Below are 17,904 nucleotides of genomic sequence, written 5' to 3' on the forward strand. Positions count from 1 at the left end.
ACAGTGTAGTCTCACCCAATATAATTGTGACATGAATCACAATCAGTAAAGTCACACAGCATGGAAAGACACCCTCCAGCCCCAGAACCTGTCCAGCTGGTAAGCATGCATTTACATTAATTCCATGTTATTCTCCCTACATTCCCTTCAACTCCTCCACATTCCACCACCACACCTACTGTACACTTGTGGAGCAATTTACAATAGCCAATTAACCATCCCACTTTTTTTTGGGATGTGGGAAGAAACTGGAGCACAGTGTCAGGGAGAATGCACAAAAACCCCAGACAGCACCAGAGGTCAAGATTTAAACTGGGTTACTGACACCTCTTCCCCCCCCCCCCCCATTAACAAAAGTCACACAAGATAAATATCAAAGCAGGCTCTGAGGCTGCGTGAACATAATTACTCATTTACCTTAAGGAATGAAGGCAAGTTACAGATGTTTACAGATAGTCTATGTATATTCAATTTAAGCCAGGGAGTACTACGAGGCCAAAGAAACCAAAAGCCATTCCGATGAAATTTAGAGGTATGGTCAAATTATTACCACTAGTTATGTGGGCTTTAATGAATATAAACATTCTTCCTGAGCAATTCCTCAAGATAAAAGTCAAATTCTGCTCCTGTTTGTGGCTTTACAAGTGGCTAATGATGGCACCATGGGAAGCACAGACTTTTTCCCAGCTACAGGGCAGAAGATGCCTGTTGGTGTGCCAGGAGGAGGTTAGTTTATGAGATGCTGTATTCCTTCTGCTGTTTGGACTTTATCAGGGCTATATACCAACTATGATATTTATAATTAGCAGATAGTGGACTTTTACTATCTAATTACTTGAGTGTCTAGTGAGCCAACTATCAAACATCTCAACTTAGACACAAGGTACATGCCGATGAAACGACTGATGCAGTGCAAGGATGTCACCTGAGCAATAAATGCATTCTGACACATTGATAATTGGTATATTAGATACTACTAATGAGAATGTGATTATTCCAAGATTAATAACTTTTATTCAATTCATTGATATTTCATTATTTCATGATTTCACCACTAGAAGACAACATAATATGCGTTTCAGCTGAGAGACTGCAATAATGTCCTCAACTGTACAGGGCTGGAGCTGAAGCCTTAAAGCCAGACGAAAAGCAATTTCTGTACTTTCAAGTAGGATGTATTAATTAACTTATACTTCCTCCTTTTAGCGATTTACATGTAATGGCACCAAGATTTGTCATGAAGTTCTTCTCCTTCCACTGGGCAATGCAGTCATCAGAAATCCTGAGATCTACCTGTAAAATAAATAAGCATTGATTTTAGAAAATTATCTTTGCGCAACATTTAACAGCAGTAATGGAATGTGCAAAAGAGATAAATGCTTCCTCAAGGATTAGTTGTGGATTGCTCCAACAGAGCGAAGAAATAGCAGAGTCCATATTGTCCTCTTTTGTGCTACACAAAATTCTACGTTAGGAGTTATTAATGTTAATGTCTGGACTATACCAGATTAAATCTAAAAGTGATGTATTTGAACTAAAGTTTTCCTCACTAAGGTTTGAACATTATTCCAAAATTATCTTAAGGGAAATTATGATGCAGAATTGGTGGCATATCTTTTAGGGAATTGTCCTGACATTGTCACCTTGCATGTCAAACTTAGAAAATTCTACCTGAGACTGAATAGGATCATGACCACTAATTTACTGTGTGCAAAGGAATGGCGATTGTCAACTACCTCAGCCTCTAGAGGTTGCTACTAGTCCCACATCTGATCTGACGCAGCTCTCTCAAGGGAACTTACTGCTTCCATGATCAGCAGAGAGGGTCCTTTATCAGTCAAGTAATTCTCACCAATACATTTTGTTTTTTATAAAAGGTAATTATTTTGTTAAAGGAGAGCAAGACTACAAAAAAATCCTTTTCGCAACTTCTTCAGGGCCAAAGAGGTTTATTAGTTGCACGATCACTAATAATTCCTGTAAAAACTCACTTAACCCCCACCTGCATGATATAGTAATACTCATGAATTTTTATTTATGAAAATTCTTAAGTTTACGACTTGCAGTGAGTTTGTTCTTGTTTTACAAAGGCTACAAAACTGTTTATGGAGAAAGAAGACAGCATCGAGTCATGGTTCAATACAGCACAAGTACAGGCTCTTCAGCCCAACACTTAACATCCCACTGAACCTTGCCTACTATACTTCTAAACATTCCTATAAAGGTCATCCGTTATGTTTCAAGCAATGGGGACCAAGCCTATCCATAACTCAGACCTGCTGATCCTGGCCACTTCCTGCACTGTTTCCAGATTAACCCCACCTTTCCTCTGACACTATGACCAAAACTGCAATTTCAGTTGCAGTAAAAGGCTCAAAGGAATCTCCTGGCTTCTGATGAACTGTGCATATGCAGATATCAGAACACGCAGTTAGATTCACAGTGAATGCCATAACATTGCCAAGATTAAAGCAGTACAGGTAGGGCCACCCTCTCTTATGAATGTGAATAATTTTATTCCAGGTAGAAAATTAAGGCAGAGCTTTGCAGTAAACTGCACAAATACAAATTATCAGTTAAGGATGCCAGGCTCAGGAAGTGAAGTCAACTGTCACTAACAAATCTGATCAGTTAAAAGGCCAATACTGCCCACTAGAGGTAAAATGGAAAATAAACAACCAACCCATGAACACACATTTAAGTCTTACCATATAACAATTACAGCACGGAAACAGGCCATCTCGGCCCTTCTAGTCCGTGCCAAACGCTTACTCTCATCTAGTCCCACTGACCCGCACTCAGCCCATAACCCTCCATTCCTTTCCTGTCCATATACCAATCTAATCTTACTTTAAATGACAATACCAAACCAGCCTCTACCACTTCTACTGGAAGCTCGTTCCACACAGCTACCACTCTCTGAGTAAGGAAATACCCCCTCGTGTTACCCCTAAACTTTTGCCCCCAACTCTCAACTCACGTCCTCTTGTTGGAATCTCCCCTACTCTCAATGGAAAAAGCCTATCCATGTCAACTCTATCTATCCGCCTCATAATTTTAAATACCTCTATCAAGTCCCCCCTCAACCTTCTACGCTGCAAAGAATAAAGACCTAACTTGTTCAGCCTTTCTCTGTAACTTAGGTGCTGAAACCCAGGTAACATTCTAGTAAATCTTCTCTGTACCCTCTCTATTTTGTTGACATCCTTCCTATAATTCGGTGACCAAACAATACTCAGTGACCAGTGACAATGCTCCAAATTCAGCCTTACCAATAACTTGTACAATTTTAACATTACATCCCGACTCCTATACCCAGTGCTCTGATTTATAAAGGCAAGCATACCAAAAGCTTTCTTCACCACCCTATCCACATGAGATTCCACCTTCAGGGAACTATGCACCACTATTCCTAGATCACTCTGCGTTACCTTAATGAATTCTACTGAGAACAAAAACAAAACATACATTAATCTTAAAAAACCAGAAAACAGCAATCAAAATTCTTTGGACACACATGCGGAGAGAGACGTTGGAACATTTAGTTACAACTGGAAAGCTGGAAGGAAAAAGAAGCAGAGGCAGAGAAGGAAATTGATAGACGGATTAACATCATGGTTAGAAACAGAGGAGGCAACAACTACAATTCGGAGGGTCAGGTCAGTGATGAATGGAGAGATACGCCCGCCTACGCCAAACGGCAAGGCACCTGAACCTTAATGAATTTATTACTTGTTAACAACTTCCTCAATCCATACAAATCCTAAAGCTACTCTGTCCATCAGGCTAGATAATTACATTTATTTGCTTTCACAATTCCAATTTTTCTATATTTTCAGCTTGTTATTTGCTCTGAATTCCAGCAATTAAAGTCTCTTGTGTCTTCAAACTCATGCCGATGTTCCGAATCAGGAAGGGCTCAAGACAAAAATGCTTTCACTTTTATTCTTCAGCTTTGATTTGCAGAAATGCTCCAATGAATCCATTACATTCTAGACACATTAGTTGAAATTAATCATAAGGCTGAGATATAATGAGGCTGACATTGGTCTCTTGTGATGGTACTAAATGAACATTAGGAATTCACATGCACTTTTACCCCCACCAACCAATTTCTCCTCAAATCATTTACTCACCCGATTCCGGGTCTGCAGGTTCCTTCTTCTATTATACCAGGTGTTATTATCCTGTGTTTAAATTCTAACAGCTTTCAATCAATCCCTTCCCCTGCCACCAATTAATCACCTCTCCTGCCTATCCCCTCCCCCACCCCTTGATCTTTCCTCTGATTGGTTTTCCACCCTCACCCCACCTTCTTTATGGGGCCCCTGCCCCCTCCTTCTGCAGTCCTGACAAAGGGTCTCGGCCCAAAACATTGACTGCTCATTTCAACGGATGCTGCCCGATCAGCTGAGTTCATCCACCTTGTTTGTATGTGTTACAATTAACTTGTTTCCTTCCTGTTAAACAAGGCAAAGAATCAATTTGACTAAAATCTACTCACTTGGTTACTTCTTAGGCACAGGATAAGCTTCTTGGATTAGTTGTTGCATCTCTGGAGTCTGAAACTTCTTCCTGATTGGGTCCAACAGCTTATTTAACATGACTTCCACAGAATTCTTCAGGTCCCCAGGATGGATAGTCTGAGGAGAAAATGTTTTAATCTATTAATACACATAAATACTAACTAAATGTGGATATTCATGCAAGTGACACTGCACCTGCCAAACTCTAAACAGGAATTAAATTGCAGCTTCAGGAGCAGTAGACATCAATGAGCAAGCTTCACAGAAGGTTGGGTATCACACAGTGAATGGTAGGGCACTGAGGAGTGTGGTAGAACTAAGGGATCTGGGAATACAGGGTCCATAATTCATTGAAAGCGGTGTCACAGGTAGATAGGTCATAAGGAAAGCTTTTGGCACTTTGGTCTTCATAAATCAAAGTATTGAGTACAGGAGATGGAATGTTATGGTGAAGCTGTATAAGACGTTGGTGAGGCCTAATTTGGAATATTGTGTGCAGTTTTGGTCACCAACCTACAGAAAAGATGTAAACAAGTTTGAAAGAGTACAGAGAAAATTTACAAGGATGTCGCTGGGTCTGGAGGACCTGAGTTATAAGGAAAGATTGAATAGGTTAGGACTGTAATCCTTAGAATGTAGAAGATTGAGAGGAGATTTGACAAAGGTACAGAAAATTATGTGGGGTATAAATAGAGTTAATATAAGCAGGTGTCTGAGGTTAGGTGGGTCTACAACCAGGGTTAAAGGTGAAAGATGAAAAGTTTAAGGAGAACATTAGGAGAAACTTCTTCACTCAGAGGGTCGCGAGAGTGTGGAATGAGCTGCCAGCACAAGCGGTGCATGCAAGCTCAATTTCAATGTTTAAGAGAAGTTTGGATAGGTACATGGATGGTAGGGGCATGGAGGGCTATGGTCCTGGTGCAGGTGATGGGAGTAGACAGGTTACATGGTTTTGGCATGGACTAGAGGGGCTGAAGGGGCCCTCTGTGCTATACTTCTCTGTTGTCTCCTTCTATAACAAGCATAGTTAAATTAAGTATTCAAAACAAGATATATCCAAAGTTATATCTTGAAATACCACAAAGTAACAAGTTTAATAATCTTTGTTAATATTACAGGAATTAATGTTAAATTACTTGATCACGGAAGTCACTTTCAAGTTGATTATATTCTACGTAGGTCTTCTCGCCACCCCACTTTTCATCTCTCAAAACTACAAATTCTGAAAGGGAGCAGAAAAAAATACATTTTATTGCAGTTGAACAGAAATAAAACTAGAGTTTAAAAATAAATAATGTATACATCAACTATCCTCTAAGTCAGGGGTTCCTGACCTGGGTCCACAGAACCCTTGATTAATGGTATTGGTCAATGGCACAAAAAAAGACACTTGCTCTAAGTTTTGACTGACATATAATATTGCAATAGCAAATCCCTTTAGTCATTCAAAATTAAACTTCCCGTTCTTCCAGTCACAGGTGCAATACAAAGCATATAAAAGCACAATAGGAAAAGTGGGCCTCCATTCAATATGAAATTGGCTGAGCTACCTTTGATTGTAACTCCTTTTCTGTACCAGTTTCCCATAGCTCTCAATTCCTTGATCTTTCAAATATCTACAGACAGCTTAATACATCCAATAATATGGCCTCAACCACCCTCTGGTGCTAGGAATTCCAGTAATTTGTTACCTCCTGAGAGAAGAAATGTATGTGCATCTAATTTTCTCACTTATTTTGCTGCCATAACCCCTTGTTTGTGACTCTTCCACCATGAAGTCATCTCAATATCCACCCTGTTAATTCCTAGGATAAAATAACTGAAGTGCAATGGCAACTTTCTGAATTCTGTGAAAGACTTGGTAAGCGACATAGTAGTCCAGATTTCATGAGGAAATGTTGAGAACATTATCAAGAATTGATTAATATTATCTTGTGTAATTGACACCTACATCAGTGTTTCAGTAAATGTGAATGTGGCAATCAAGGTGTTGGTGTAGATGGGAGTCTTGATGGACAGTGTGCCGAAGCTGTAGTTCATTGGAGCAATGACTCCTCTTTGGGTAGGGAAACTGTCCAAGGAACCTGCGCTGCATGGGAGTAGGCATAGCAAAAACTCTAGAGGAAAACAATTCCAATGAATTTTGGGAAAATGATCTAAATTTTTTAAAACATCAGTGCACCAGATGCATTTAATTTTCTAAAAAACTAATGACAACATTTTAATAATTTGTAATGGTTTTGTGGGAGCAGGTGGTGGATGATTGTACGAGCAATTGGTACGCGTCACAAATCCTGACTGGGTGACCACTGAAGTCAAGCAGACAATCTCTGAAGAGAATTGGTAATGGCTGGGGTCTCCCGTCTTGTAAAAAAAGGAGGAAATGGCAAACCAATTCTGGAGAAAAATTTGCCAAGAACAACATGATCATGGAAAGACCATGATCACGCACTTTATATGACACATCACATAACAACGAATGAATCGTTTTTGGAAATCTGAAGCATTCAGTTACACTTACAGCTGAATTGAAGAGTAAGAATGTTTCTGTGAATAGAAGTTTTTTTTTAATGGAAGTAGCTCACTTTGATTGCACTGTATGAAATTCTACATCTAACTAGGACCCTGCCATGCAGTATCAGACTAGGGTCCCACCCACCAACCTTCAAGCCAAGATTTTATCAGGCAAGTTTGTAAATCTTTCTGGCAAGTTGCAAATTCTATCCTATTGCAATGCAAGTACAGAAAAGTGCACAGAGTGGAGGAGCAAAAAAAAAGTACTTGAAAGATAAGAAAAGGAAAAATTAGAAATTTATTTCTGGAGGTAGAGGAAGCACTTGGAGATATGTTGCATCTTAGATCACCGCCAACCGCTTGAACAATACTTTCTGTACATTGGAGATTTACTGCTCCCCGGCTATTCTTCAAATTGACACTCATGTCCCAAAAGGAGTAGTGTCAAATGTTTTTGGAAATTAAATAACGGCTGATCACTATATCAAACGCACTTATCAATGTTTGAACCTGCTGTCCCATCTCACTACATTTTACATCAGCCTTTATTGTGAAAGATACTAGCAGTATGCCAGAAATTTGACTGTGTCAGAGAGGCAGAAGTGAGTGTAGTTGCCGTCACTAAGGAGATCACTTGGACCAGATGGACAATACCCCAGGGTTCCGAAAGACATAGCTGAAGAGATTGTGGGTGCATTAGTAATGATCTTTCAAGTATCATGAGATTCTGGAATGGTTCCAGAGGACTGGAAAACTGCAAATGTCACTCCACTCTTTGAAAGGGAGGGAGGGAGGCAGAAGAAAATAAATTATAGGCAAGATAGCCTGACTTCAATGGTTAGGAAGAAGTGGGAATCCATTAAGAATGAAGTTTCGTGCTACTTGGAGGCACATGATAAAGTAGGCCAAAGTCAGCAAGGGAAAATCTTGTCTGACAAATAGAGGAAATAACATGCAGTACATATAGGCAGAGTCAGTGGATGTTGTTTACTTAGATTTTCAGAAGGTCTCTGACATGGTACCACACACGAAGCTACTTAATAAGATAAAATTACAGGAAAGCTACGAGCATCAACAGAAGATTGGCAGAGGCCAAGAGATGGAAAAAAGGAGACCTATTTTGAACCTACCAGATTCAGCAATTAAACCTGAAGACTTCACCAATTCACAACTTGGACTGAACTGTAGATTAAGAAAAGGCAAAAGATAGGAGTGTGTCTTTCATGATAAACTCACTGTGGTGCTCATACCACAGAGGGATGTGTCATGCTCTAGTTCCTCCAACCTGAAACATCTCATAATTAAGTGCCAACTGTTCTATTTAACAAGGAAGTTCTCCCTGACAGTTACTGCAAATCGCCGACTGTAATCAGACATGAATGCATCTTGCCATCAACAAACAAAAAATAGTCCACCCTGACACATTTCAAATCATAGTCAAGGGACTTCAATCAGGCTTGTTTGAAGAAATCTCTGTCCAATAACTATCAGCATATAATCTACACCACCAGACATCCCAACACACTAGACCGCTGCTATACTACGATGAGGAATACCCAACGTTCCATGCCCAGACCACATCTTGGGAAATCTGATCACTTGACTGCCCTTCTCCTACCTGCACGCAGATAGAGGCTAAAGACAAGGCTCTTTAGCTCTAAGAACAACAAAGAGGTCTTTGTGGGAGGCAGAGAAACAGTGACAGGATTGCTTCAAGTCAGTGAACCAGGCCATTAGAGGATCTGAAAGAACACACCACGGGCATCATGGACTTCATAAGAACAATTGTGGACTAGCGTGTCGCCCACAAAATCATTCAGGCTTCCCCATCCAGAAGCCCTGGATGAACCATGAAATCTGCAATCTGCTGAGGGCCAGATCAGTAGCACTCAGGTCTGGTGACCAAGATACAAGAGGTCCAGGTATGATATCCAGAAAGCCATCTCACAGGTAGAGTGGCAATTCCAGACTAAACTTCAATCATTGAAGGATGCTCAATAGCTGTGGCTGGGCTTGAATGCTATCACCTCTTACAAAGTGAAACCAAGCGATATAGGTAACAAGGCTTCGCTTTCAGATGAGTTCAATGCCTCTTTTGCTCACTTTGACCATCAAAACATGGAGGAATCTCCATGACCTCCCACAACCCTTCAGTGACCCTGTGATTTCGGTCTGAAGCCGACATGAGAACATCCTCCAGGATGGTGAACCCACAGACATTATTCTGCCCAGATGACAGACCTGTCCAAGTACAAAAGACCTATACTAATCAACTGGCTGGAATGTTCACCGATATCTTTAACCTCTCACTTCAGCAGTCTGAGATACTCACCTGCTTCAAGCAGGCTTCAATTTTACCAGTGCCTAAGAAGAACATGGTAACCAGCCTCAATAACTATTGTCCACTGTTATGTTTTGAGAGGTTGGTAATGAAACCTATTAACTCCTGCCTGAGACGTGACTTGGACCCACTCCAATTTGCTAACCACCACAACAGGTCCACAGCAGATGTCATTTCATTGGCTTTCCAATCACCCCTGGAAAGCAAAGATATTAGGATGCTCTTTATCAACTACAGCTCAACATTCAATACTATCATCCCCTCAAAACTAAACAATAAGCTTCAAGACCTTGGCCTCAATACCAGCTTGTGCAATTGGATCGCTTGCAGACCCCAACTGGTTCAGATAGGCAGTAACATCTTCACCATGATCTGCATCAGCACAGGTATGCTTAGCCCCCTGCTCTGCTTGCTTTACAGTTATGACTGTGTGGCTAAGTGCAGCACCAATGCTATGTTCAAGTTTGCTAACGGCACCACTGCCATAGGCCAAATCAGCATATAAGAGGGAGACTAAAAACCTGGCTGCCAGAGAGAGCTGTGGAGGCCAAGTCATCGAGTGTATTTAAAGCAGAGGTTGATAGGTTCTTGGTTAGTCAGAGCATCAAAGGTTACAGGGCGAAGGCAAGAGAATGTAGTTGAGAGGGATAGTAAATCAACCACGATAAAATGGCAGAGCAGACTCGATGGGCCAATTGGCCTAATTCTGCCCTTATGCCTTAAGGTCTTACACACTCCACACATTTGAATCTTTTCCAGAAAAACTACACCGAATATTTAATGCTGCCAACATCATTACTCTTCACAATTTCACCTCCCTTTGCATGCCCCATAGCCTGTACAATACTTTCTCAAATTTCCCTCATTGGTTACTCTTACATTTAATTTCTCCTCATGACTTCCCAGTTAAACATTTTGCTTCCTAAAGCTCTCAGGTGGCATGGTTGCGTAGCTGTTAGCACAACCCATTCCACTGCCCTTGACTGGGGTTCAATTTCCCAATGCTGGCTGTATGAAGTTTGTACATTCAATGTGGGTTCCCTCCAGGTGCTCCCATTCCTCCCACATTCCAAAAACATACAAGTTAGGGTTAGTAAGATATCGGCATGCCATTTTGGCACCGGAAGCATGGTGACAATTGCTGCTTGCCCTCAGACTGTTCTGGTTGTTGACACAAATGACACATTTCACTGTATGTTTCGATCTTTAAAATCTTTAATCCTTAATCTCAACCCTCAGTCTTACTCTAATTAACATTTTAAACCTTTTGATCTTTTAATTGATATATTTTCTTTGGAAATGTTTGGCAAATGGCTTGACTAAATTTGTTGTTAAAGGCTGGCATTTGCTAGGTAACGCCAATGGCATTCTGCATGCCAAATTCACTGCCCATGCAAAGTGGAAATGGCACAATCTCTATTATCGTTCAATCTGGACCAATCCTTAACCAATCAGATAAAGTGACTGTGACAGATAAAGCATTCAGTTCTGCAAGTACAGGGCAGTGATCATCTTTGGCCAGAAACAGAAGTATAACTTATTCTCACCTCCATACAATGGAAACAAGACATGCCTCACAAAGGACAAAACACCATTGTTCTCCACATTGCCAGGTTCACAGAACGCCTTTTTTAACTTCTTTTTTACATCTTCCCTGTCATCAAGCAGATCAATTTTGGATTCCTAAAAGCAACATTTACTGCATTATCAAAGAGACTACCAAAGCAATTACATTCAGTATTTTGTGTCTTTTGCTTTACTTTTCGTATATAAATATGATAACACCACTATCTTCTTCTAAGATTTCCGTTACATTTCTGACTTGTTACAGAATCAAATTCTGGCTTAACAGTATATATAGACTGATTAACCATTCAATGGTTTATATCTTGTGAGAGCCGAGGAATTTTTTTCTAAGAATCAAGACATTAGCAGATATTCATACCACAACATCCATTTTCTAAGCATTAAGGGCAATTTGAGTGGCATGGTAGCATAGCGGTTAACACAACGGTTTACAGTACAAGTGACCTGGGTCAATTCCTGCCACTGCCTGTAAGGAGTTTGTATGTTCTCCTTGTGACTGCCTGGGTTTGCTCCTGATGCTCCGGTTTCCTCCCACGGCCCAAAGGCCTACTGGTTGGTAGGTTAATTGGTCACTGTAATTGACCTGTAATTAAGCTAGGGTTAAATCGGGGTTTGCTGGGCGGCATGGCTTGAAGGGCCAATTCCATGTTGTATTTTAATAAATAAATAAAGTTTAACATCACTGTCTTTCCTATTCTCTCCTGACATAGATGGAAGCCATTTAATCCTTCAGGCTTATGATGCAGTTTGGAGTGAACACATTAATCCCATTCCCCAAACACATCAGGGTGACACCTAGAGAACATGATCCCCATTAGATACGATATCATTAGCCTGTATCACCTCGGGGCCATTACTTTCCCTTTCTTGTTGAATTTTATTCTTATTTTTGGATGACGATCTAGTTATGATTTATAACAAGCCATGGGCATTTACAATTTTGTTTCTCAATTAGTAAAATTATCCAGAACAATAGAAATTGAAATCAATACCTCTTCTGAGGAGCTCATTTTCCCTCCAGTCAGGCCTGGGACCATAGGGTTCATTAAATGAATGCGCTTGGAATACCCAAGAGCTGGAAGGTACTGAAGAAAGAACAATTAAGAGTTAAATACATCCAGATACTGCTTGAAGATTTTAGCATTCTGCAACCAAAAGTTGGTGTCCACCTGAACTGAGAGGAGGACTGATAATCTTAAAAAACATTTGCATCATCCTGACAACGTTGTTTAGAAAGCTTTATCGTCAAAGTATCTCTGAAGATTACTAATAGATTACTTACGAGTTATGTTTAATCCTGTTAAATTTTATAAAGTGATAACTCTAGATTTAGATGATCAATGAAGTTATGTAATCTAAAGAGTTGTCATTCAGATCTAGCAAGATATCAACATTAATAGCATAGGGTATCATATATTAATTCCATGTTTAATAATGTGATCAAAAACTAAGCCAATGAATAGTCTCAAAAGTACAAGGAAAATGCAAAGAGAAAGAAGTTGTTACATTTTAGACATCACATTCTATAAATCAACAACTGTTGTGCATTGAATTAAGTTATTTAAATTTTACATTTTTATCATCATTTGCTTGGTCCTTGAAGCAACTGAAGCAGCAGCATCTTGAAACAATAACATAGGGAATATTCAGCATTTCAAATGAATCTTAAAAATTGCATTTTCCAATAAGATATTAATATTTCTAAAGATTTAAAATATATGCAATTAATAACCTATCCAGACATCTCCAGCTGCATTACTCATAACATTGAATGCTAGTTCTGGCAAGACCAACAGACACTTGGTCTCATAAAGCACAGATCATTACAAATTACTTTAGATCAAGTAAAATAACTGAGGTATTATGCTTGTAACATTGGAAACACAGTCATCAGTTTACATATATCAAGTTTCCAAAAAACAGCAATATTATGTTAGTTGGAGTTTATTGAGGACAAAGCTTTATCAGGGCACCAAGAATCACCCATTGTTTTAGGTTTTATTGTGGGATCCTGGTTTAACATCCTATACGAGAGATGCCAGCTGCAGATGGTGCAGCAAATCCCATCCCTCTAAATCTTGAACTAGAGAAATAACCTAGATTATAAATTCAGATTTCTATGACAAGGTATTCTTAATGTAACTGAACAAAAAAAATGCGTACTTTTCCAATAGATACAAAAATTTCCTGTTGAACTCAGCTGAAAATCAACTGTATTGCAACACAAAATTTGAAATGCTCCTCTGAAAGGACACCCCCCAAATATCATTCTGTAAATAATTCTAACTTTTAAACTGGAAGTTGAATTCTGGGATGTGCTTTTGCAACCTAATATTTACAGAGTTGTTCTGGGACAAGAGGACATTCTAGTCTTTGCCAGTTCCAAGTAAATCATTGGATCTGCTCTTACACCTTTGCAAACCAAATTATTCTCCAAGTAAGAGATGCTGAACTCTTCTTCCGCAGGTTCCGTCTCCGAGCTTACTTCTTTGACAAGGTCTCTCTTACCCCCACCGATGACCCCTTCTCCCGTCTTCAACCCTCCTCCTTTTCATGGACACCCCGCTCTGGTCTTCTGCCTGCTCTGGATCTTTTTATTGCTAATTGCCAAAGGGACATCAACTGTCTTGACTTCACCACACCCTGTTCCAATTCCAACCTCACTCCTTCCGAACGCTCTGCTCTCCGCTCCCTCCGCACCAATCCCAACCTCCTATAAAACCTGCTGATAAGGGGGGAGCTGTTGTTGTCTGGCATACTGACCTCTACCTGGCCGAGGCACAGCGACAACTCTCTGATACCTCCTCTTATTTACCCCTTGATCATGACCCCACTAAGGAGCACCAGGCCATTGTCTCCTATACCATCACCAACCTTATCAGCTCTGGGGATCTCCCATCCACTGCCACCAACCTCATAGCTTCCACACCCCGCACTTCCCGTTCCTACCTCCTACCCAAGATCCACAAACCTGCCTGTCCAGGTAGACCTATTGTCTCAGCTTGCTCCTGCCCCACTGAACTCATTTCTGCATACCTTGACACTGTCTTATCCACCCTTGTTCAATCTCTTCCCACCTATGTTCGTGACACTTCTCATGCTTTGAATTTTTTCAAAGATTTTAAGCTCCCTGGCCCCCACCGTCTTATTTTCACCATGGACATCCAGTCCCTATATACCTCCATCCCCCACCGAGATGGTCTCGAAGCTCTTCACTTTTTTTGGATTCCAGACCTAACCAATTCCCCTCTACCACCACTCTCCTCTGTCTAGCGGAATTAGTTCTTACTCTCAATAATTTCTCCTTTGGCTCCTCCCACTTCCTCCAAACCAAGGGTGTAGCCATGGGCACCCGTATGGGTCCCAGTTATGCCAGCCTTTTTGTTGGCTTTGTGGAACAGTCCATGTTCCAAGTCTATACCGGTATCCATCCCCCTCTTTTCCTTCGCTACATCGACGACTGCATTGGCGCTGCCTCTTGCACACATGCTGAGCTCATCAACTTCATTAACTTTGCCTCCAACTTTCACCCTGCCCTCAAATTTACCTGGTCCATTTCCAACACCTCCCTCCCCTTTCTTGATCTTTCTGTCTCCATCTCTGGAGACGGCCTATATACTGATATCAACTATAAGCCTACAGACTCTCACAGCTAACTGGACTATTCCTCTTCCCACCCTGTCTCTTGCAAAAAGGCTATCCCCTTCTCACAATTCCTCCGTCTTCGCCACATCTGCTCTCAGGATGAGGCTTTTCATTCCAGGATGAAGGAGATGTCTTCCTTTTTTAAACAAAGGGGCTTCCCTTCGTCCACCATCAACTCTGCTCTCAAACGCATCTCTCCCATTTCCCGCACATCTGCCCTCACCCCATCCGCCCACCACCCCACTCGGGATAGGGTTCCCCTTGTCCTTACCTACCACCCCACCAGCCTCCAGGTCCAACGTATAATTCTCCGTAACTTCCGCCACCTCCAACGGGATCCCACTACCAAACACATTTTTCCCTCTCTCCCTCTTTCCACTTTTCACAGGGATCGCTCCCTACGCGACTCCCTTGTCCACTCGTCCCCTCCATCCCTTCCCACTGATCTCCCTCCTGGCACTTATCCTTGTAAACGGAACAAGTGCTACACCTGCCCTTACACTTCCTCCCTCACCACCGTTCAGGGCCACGGACAGTCCTTCCAGGTGAGGCAACACTTCACCGGTGAGACGGCTGGTGTGGTATACTGCGTCCGGTGCTCCCGGTGTGGCCTTTTATATGTTGGTGAGACCTGACGCAGACTGGGAGACCGTTTCGCTGAACACCTACGCTCGGTCCGCCAGAAAAAGCAGGATCTCCCAGTGGCCACACATTTTAATTCCACGTCCCATTCCCATTCTGATATGTCTATCCATGGCCTCCTCTATTGTCAAGGTGAATCCAAACTCAGGTAGGAGGAATAACACCTTATATACCGGCTGGGTAGCCTCCAACCTGATGGTATGAACATTGACTTCTCTAACTTCCGTTAATGCCCCTCCTCCCCTTCTTACCCCATCCCTGACATATTTAGTTGTTTGCCTGTTCTCCATCTCCCTCTGGTGCTCCCCCCCCCCTCTTTCTCCCTAGGCCTCCCGTCCCATTATCCTTTCCCTTCTCCAGCTCTGTATCACTTTCGCCAATCATCTTTACAGCTCTTAGCTTCATCCCACCCTCTCTGGTCTTCTCCTATCATTTCACATTTCCCCCTCCCCCCACTACTTTCAAATCTCTTACTATCTTTCCTTTCAGTTAGTCTTGACGAAGGGTCTCGGCCCAAAACGTTGACAGCGCTTCTCCCTATAGATGCTGCCTGGCTTGCTGTGTTCCACTAGCAGTTTGTGTGTGTTGTTTGAATTTCCAGCATCTGCAGATTTTGTGTATTCTCCAAGTTATTTATTGAGATACAGCGCAGAGTAAGGAGTTTGTACGTTCTCCCTGTGACAGAGTTGGTTTCTGTGCTAAGCTCTTCCAGCCACGGCAGCCAGCAACCCTGGATTTAATCCTAGCCTAATCACAGGACAATTTGCAATGACCAACCAATCTACCAACCAGTACATCTTTGGCCTGTGTGAGGAAATCTAAGCACCTGGAGGAAACCCACGCAGTCATGGGAAGAACGTACAGGCAGCGGGTGGGAATTGAACCCAGGTTGCTGGTATTGTAAAGTAACCACTACACTAATGTACCTTAATAAATTTCACATCCAACCAACTCGCTCAACCTTTCCTCATAAAACATGACAACAATATGACAAGCACAGTTAGACATTCAATACTGCAACTGCTTAATATTTCAAATAACTGTAAATATTTTGATAACAGTAGTACCTTTTCTGCAAAGGTGAATATTTTCCTCTGATCAATCCCACCAAACTGTGCATCAACCTTCAAATACTCTTCATCTAGGGCCTAAAAGGAGTGAGAAAATATTTTTAAAAAAACAACGTTAACACTTGGGATTAAAATAAAATAAAACTTTTAAAGTTTTCAATTAATGAAAATATTGAAGCTTTGAAAACAAAGAAAGCTGTTAATAAAATGAATTACTTGCCACACAAGATCATTTCAACATTTGAACAGGGCTGGCATCACAGGTTTATTTTAACCTAGGGCCCTATGGGGGGTTTTTTTGTAATTTATTTTTTTTAATTGAAGTTCATCATCAAACATTTCCATAAGATGTATTTCAAACATTGTACATATATATCACCAATCTCCACATAGTATTTATCTGAGGTATACACATAGAAAAGAGTGGAAAGAAAAAACAAGCAAAAGGAAAGAACTATGTACAAGTAGGGAGTGATTTTTTTTAAAACAACAGATTCATTGATTTGTGAGAATAAGATCAGGCCTATGAGGCATTATGTAGTTAAACCATTTTTCCCAGTATGAATCAAATTGTTCCAGCTTATGATTAACAGATGCTGTTATCTCCTCCATTTTGTAGATGTCCATTGTAATTTCCATCCATGCATTTAAAGTTGGGCTCTCCTGTGATATCCATTTCCTAGTAAGAGTCTTTTTACCAGCCACCAACACAATATTCATTAAATATTTATCTCTTTTCAACCATTCTTGAGGTATATATCCAAAATATATAAGGGTATTTCACATTTAAAGATGTCTTGTAGGGCATTGTGTATCCCCCTCCAATAGTCTTCGATAACAGGGCAGTCCCAAAAAATATGATATGATTTGCATTTTGATTTCCACAATTTCTCCAGCAAACAGGGAGGTTACTATCATAATGGGATTTCTGAGAGGGTGTAATAAAATATCTTATTAAGTTTTTCCATCCAAATTCCCTCCATTTCTGTGAACTGGTACACTTCCATTGATACCTCCATATTATTATCCATTCTTCCTCAGATATAATTATCCCTCCTTCCTTCTCCCATTTTATTTTAATGTATGAAGTCCAATGTGTTTTAAGATTTGACAACTCCTTATACATGCTTGAAATGATTCTACTACCATTATCTGAATTATATGCTTTTATAAATAGCTCTATCAAGCATGTACTTACCTTTGTTACAATAAGTGTCTTATTAACATATTGTCACATCTGTATATACCGATAAAAACCTTGTTTTTTGAATGTGTTTCTCTTTAAGCATTTCAAAACTGAACAGTGTTCCTTCTTTCATCATGTTGCAAAGGACTGTTATTCCTTCAGCTGTCCAGTCCTTAAACCTAGCATCCAATTTATTTGGTGTAAAATCCGAGTCATATCTCCCTCTAGATTATATTCTTTTATAGCAGTTTTCCATATTTTAAGAGTCAATTTCACCCATGGGTTATCAATAGTATTGATGTACCTTTGCAGGTTGTTATCTGCCAAAATTGCTTGTATGGGGATGGGAAGTACCCGCTTGTCAATGTTTTTGAGCTGTGCAGCAAAATAATA

The 17,904-nt window shown here is 40.7% G+C and overlaps 1 protein-coding gene across 1 annotated transcript in view; it reads right to left on the reverse strand.

Annotated features, from left to right (window-relative positions):
• Window positions 1-991: 991 nt before the first annotated feature.
• Window positions 992-17,904, reverse strand: part of LOC132383520 (tyrosine--tRNA ligase, cytoplasmic-like) — a 37,316-nt gene continuing 20,403 nt past the window's right edge. The window contains exons 6-11 of the mRNA XM_059954609.1: window positions 16,323-16,403; window positions 11,961-12,053; window positions 10,929-11,064; window positions 5,663-5,748; window positions 4,505-4,643; window positions 992-1,293 (exon numbers count right to left, since the gene is read on the reverse strand). Coding sequence (XP_059810592.1) covers window positions 4,509-4,643; window positions 5,663-5,748; window positions 10,929-11,064; window positions 11,961-12,053; window positions 16,323-16,403 — 531 coding nt within the window. The 3' untranslated portion in view covers window positions 992-1,293; window positions 4,505-4,508. The remainder of the gene's footprint in view (window positions 1,294-4,504; window positions 4,644-5,662; window positions 5,749-10,928; window positions 11,065-11,960; window positions 12,054-16,322; window positions 16,404-17,904) is intronic.

Source organism: Hypanus sabinus, chromosome 30 (genome assembly GCF_030144855.1).
Source record: "Hypanus sabinus isolate sHypSab1 chromosome 30, sHypSab1.hap1, whole genome shotgun sequence".
In the NCBI taxonomy this organism is placed as follows: domain Eukaryota; kingdom Metazoa; phylum Chordata; class Chondrichthyes; order Myliobatiformes; family Dasyatidae; genus Hypanus; species Hypanus sabinus.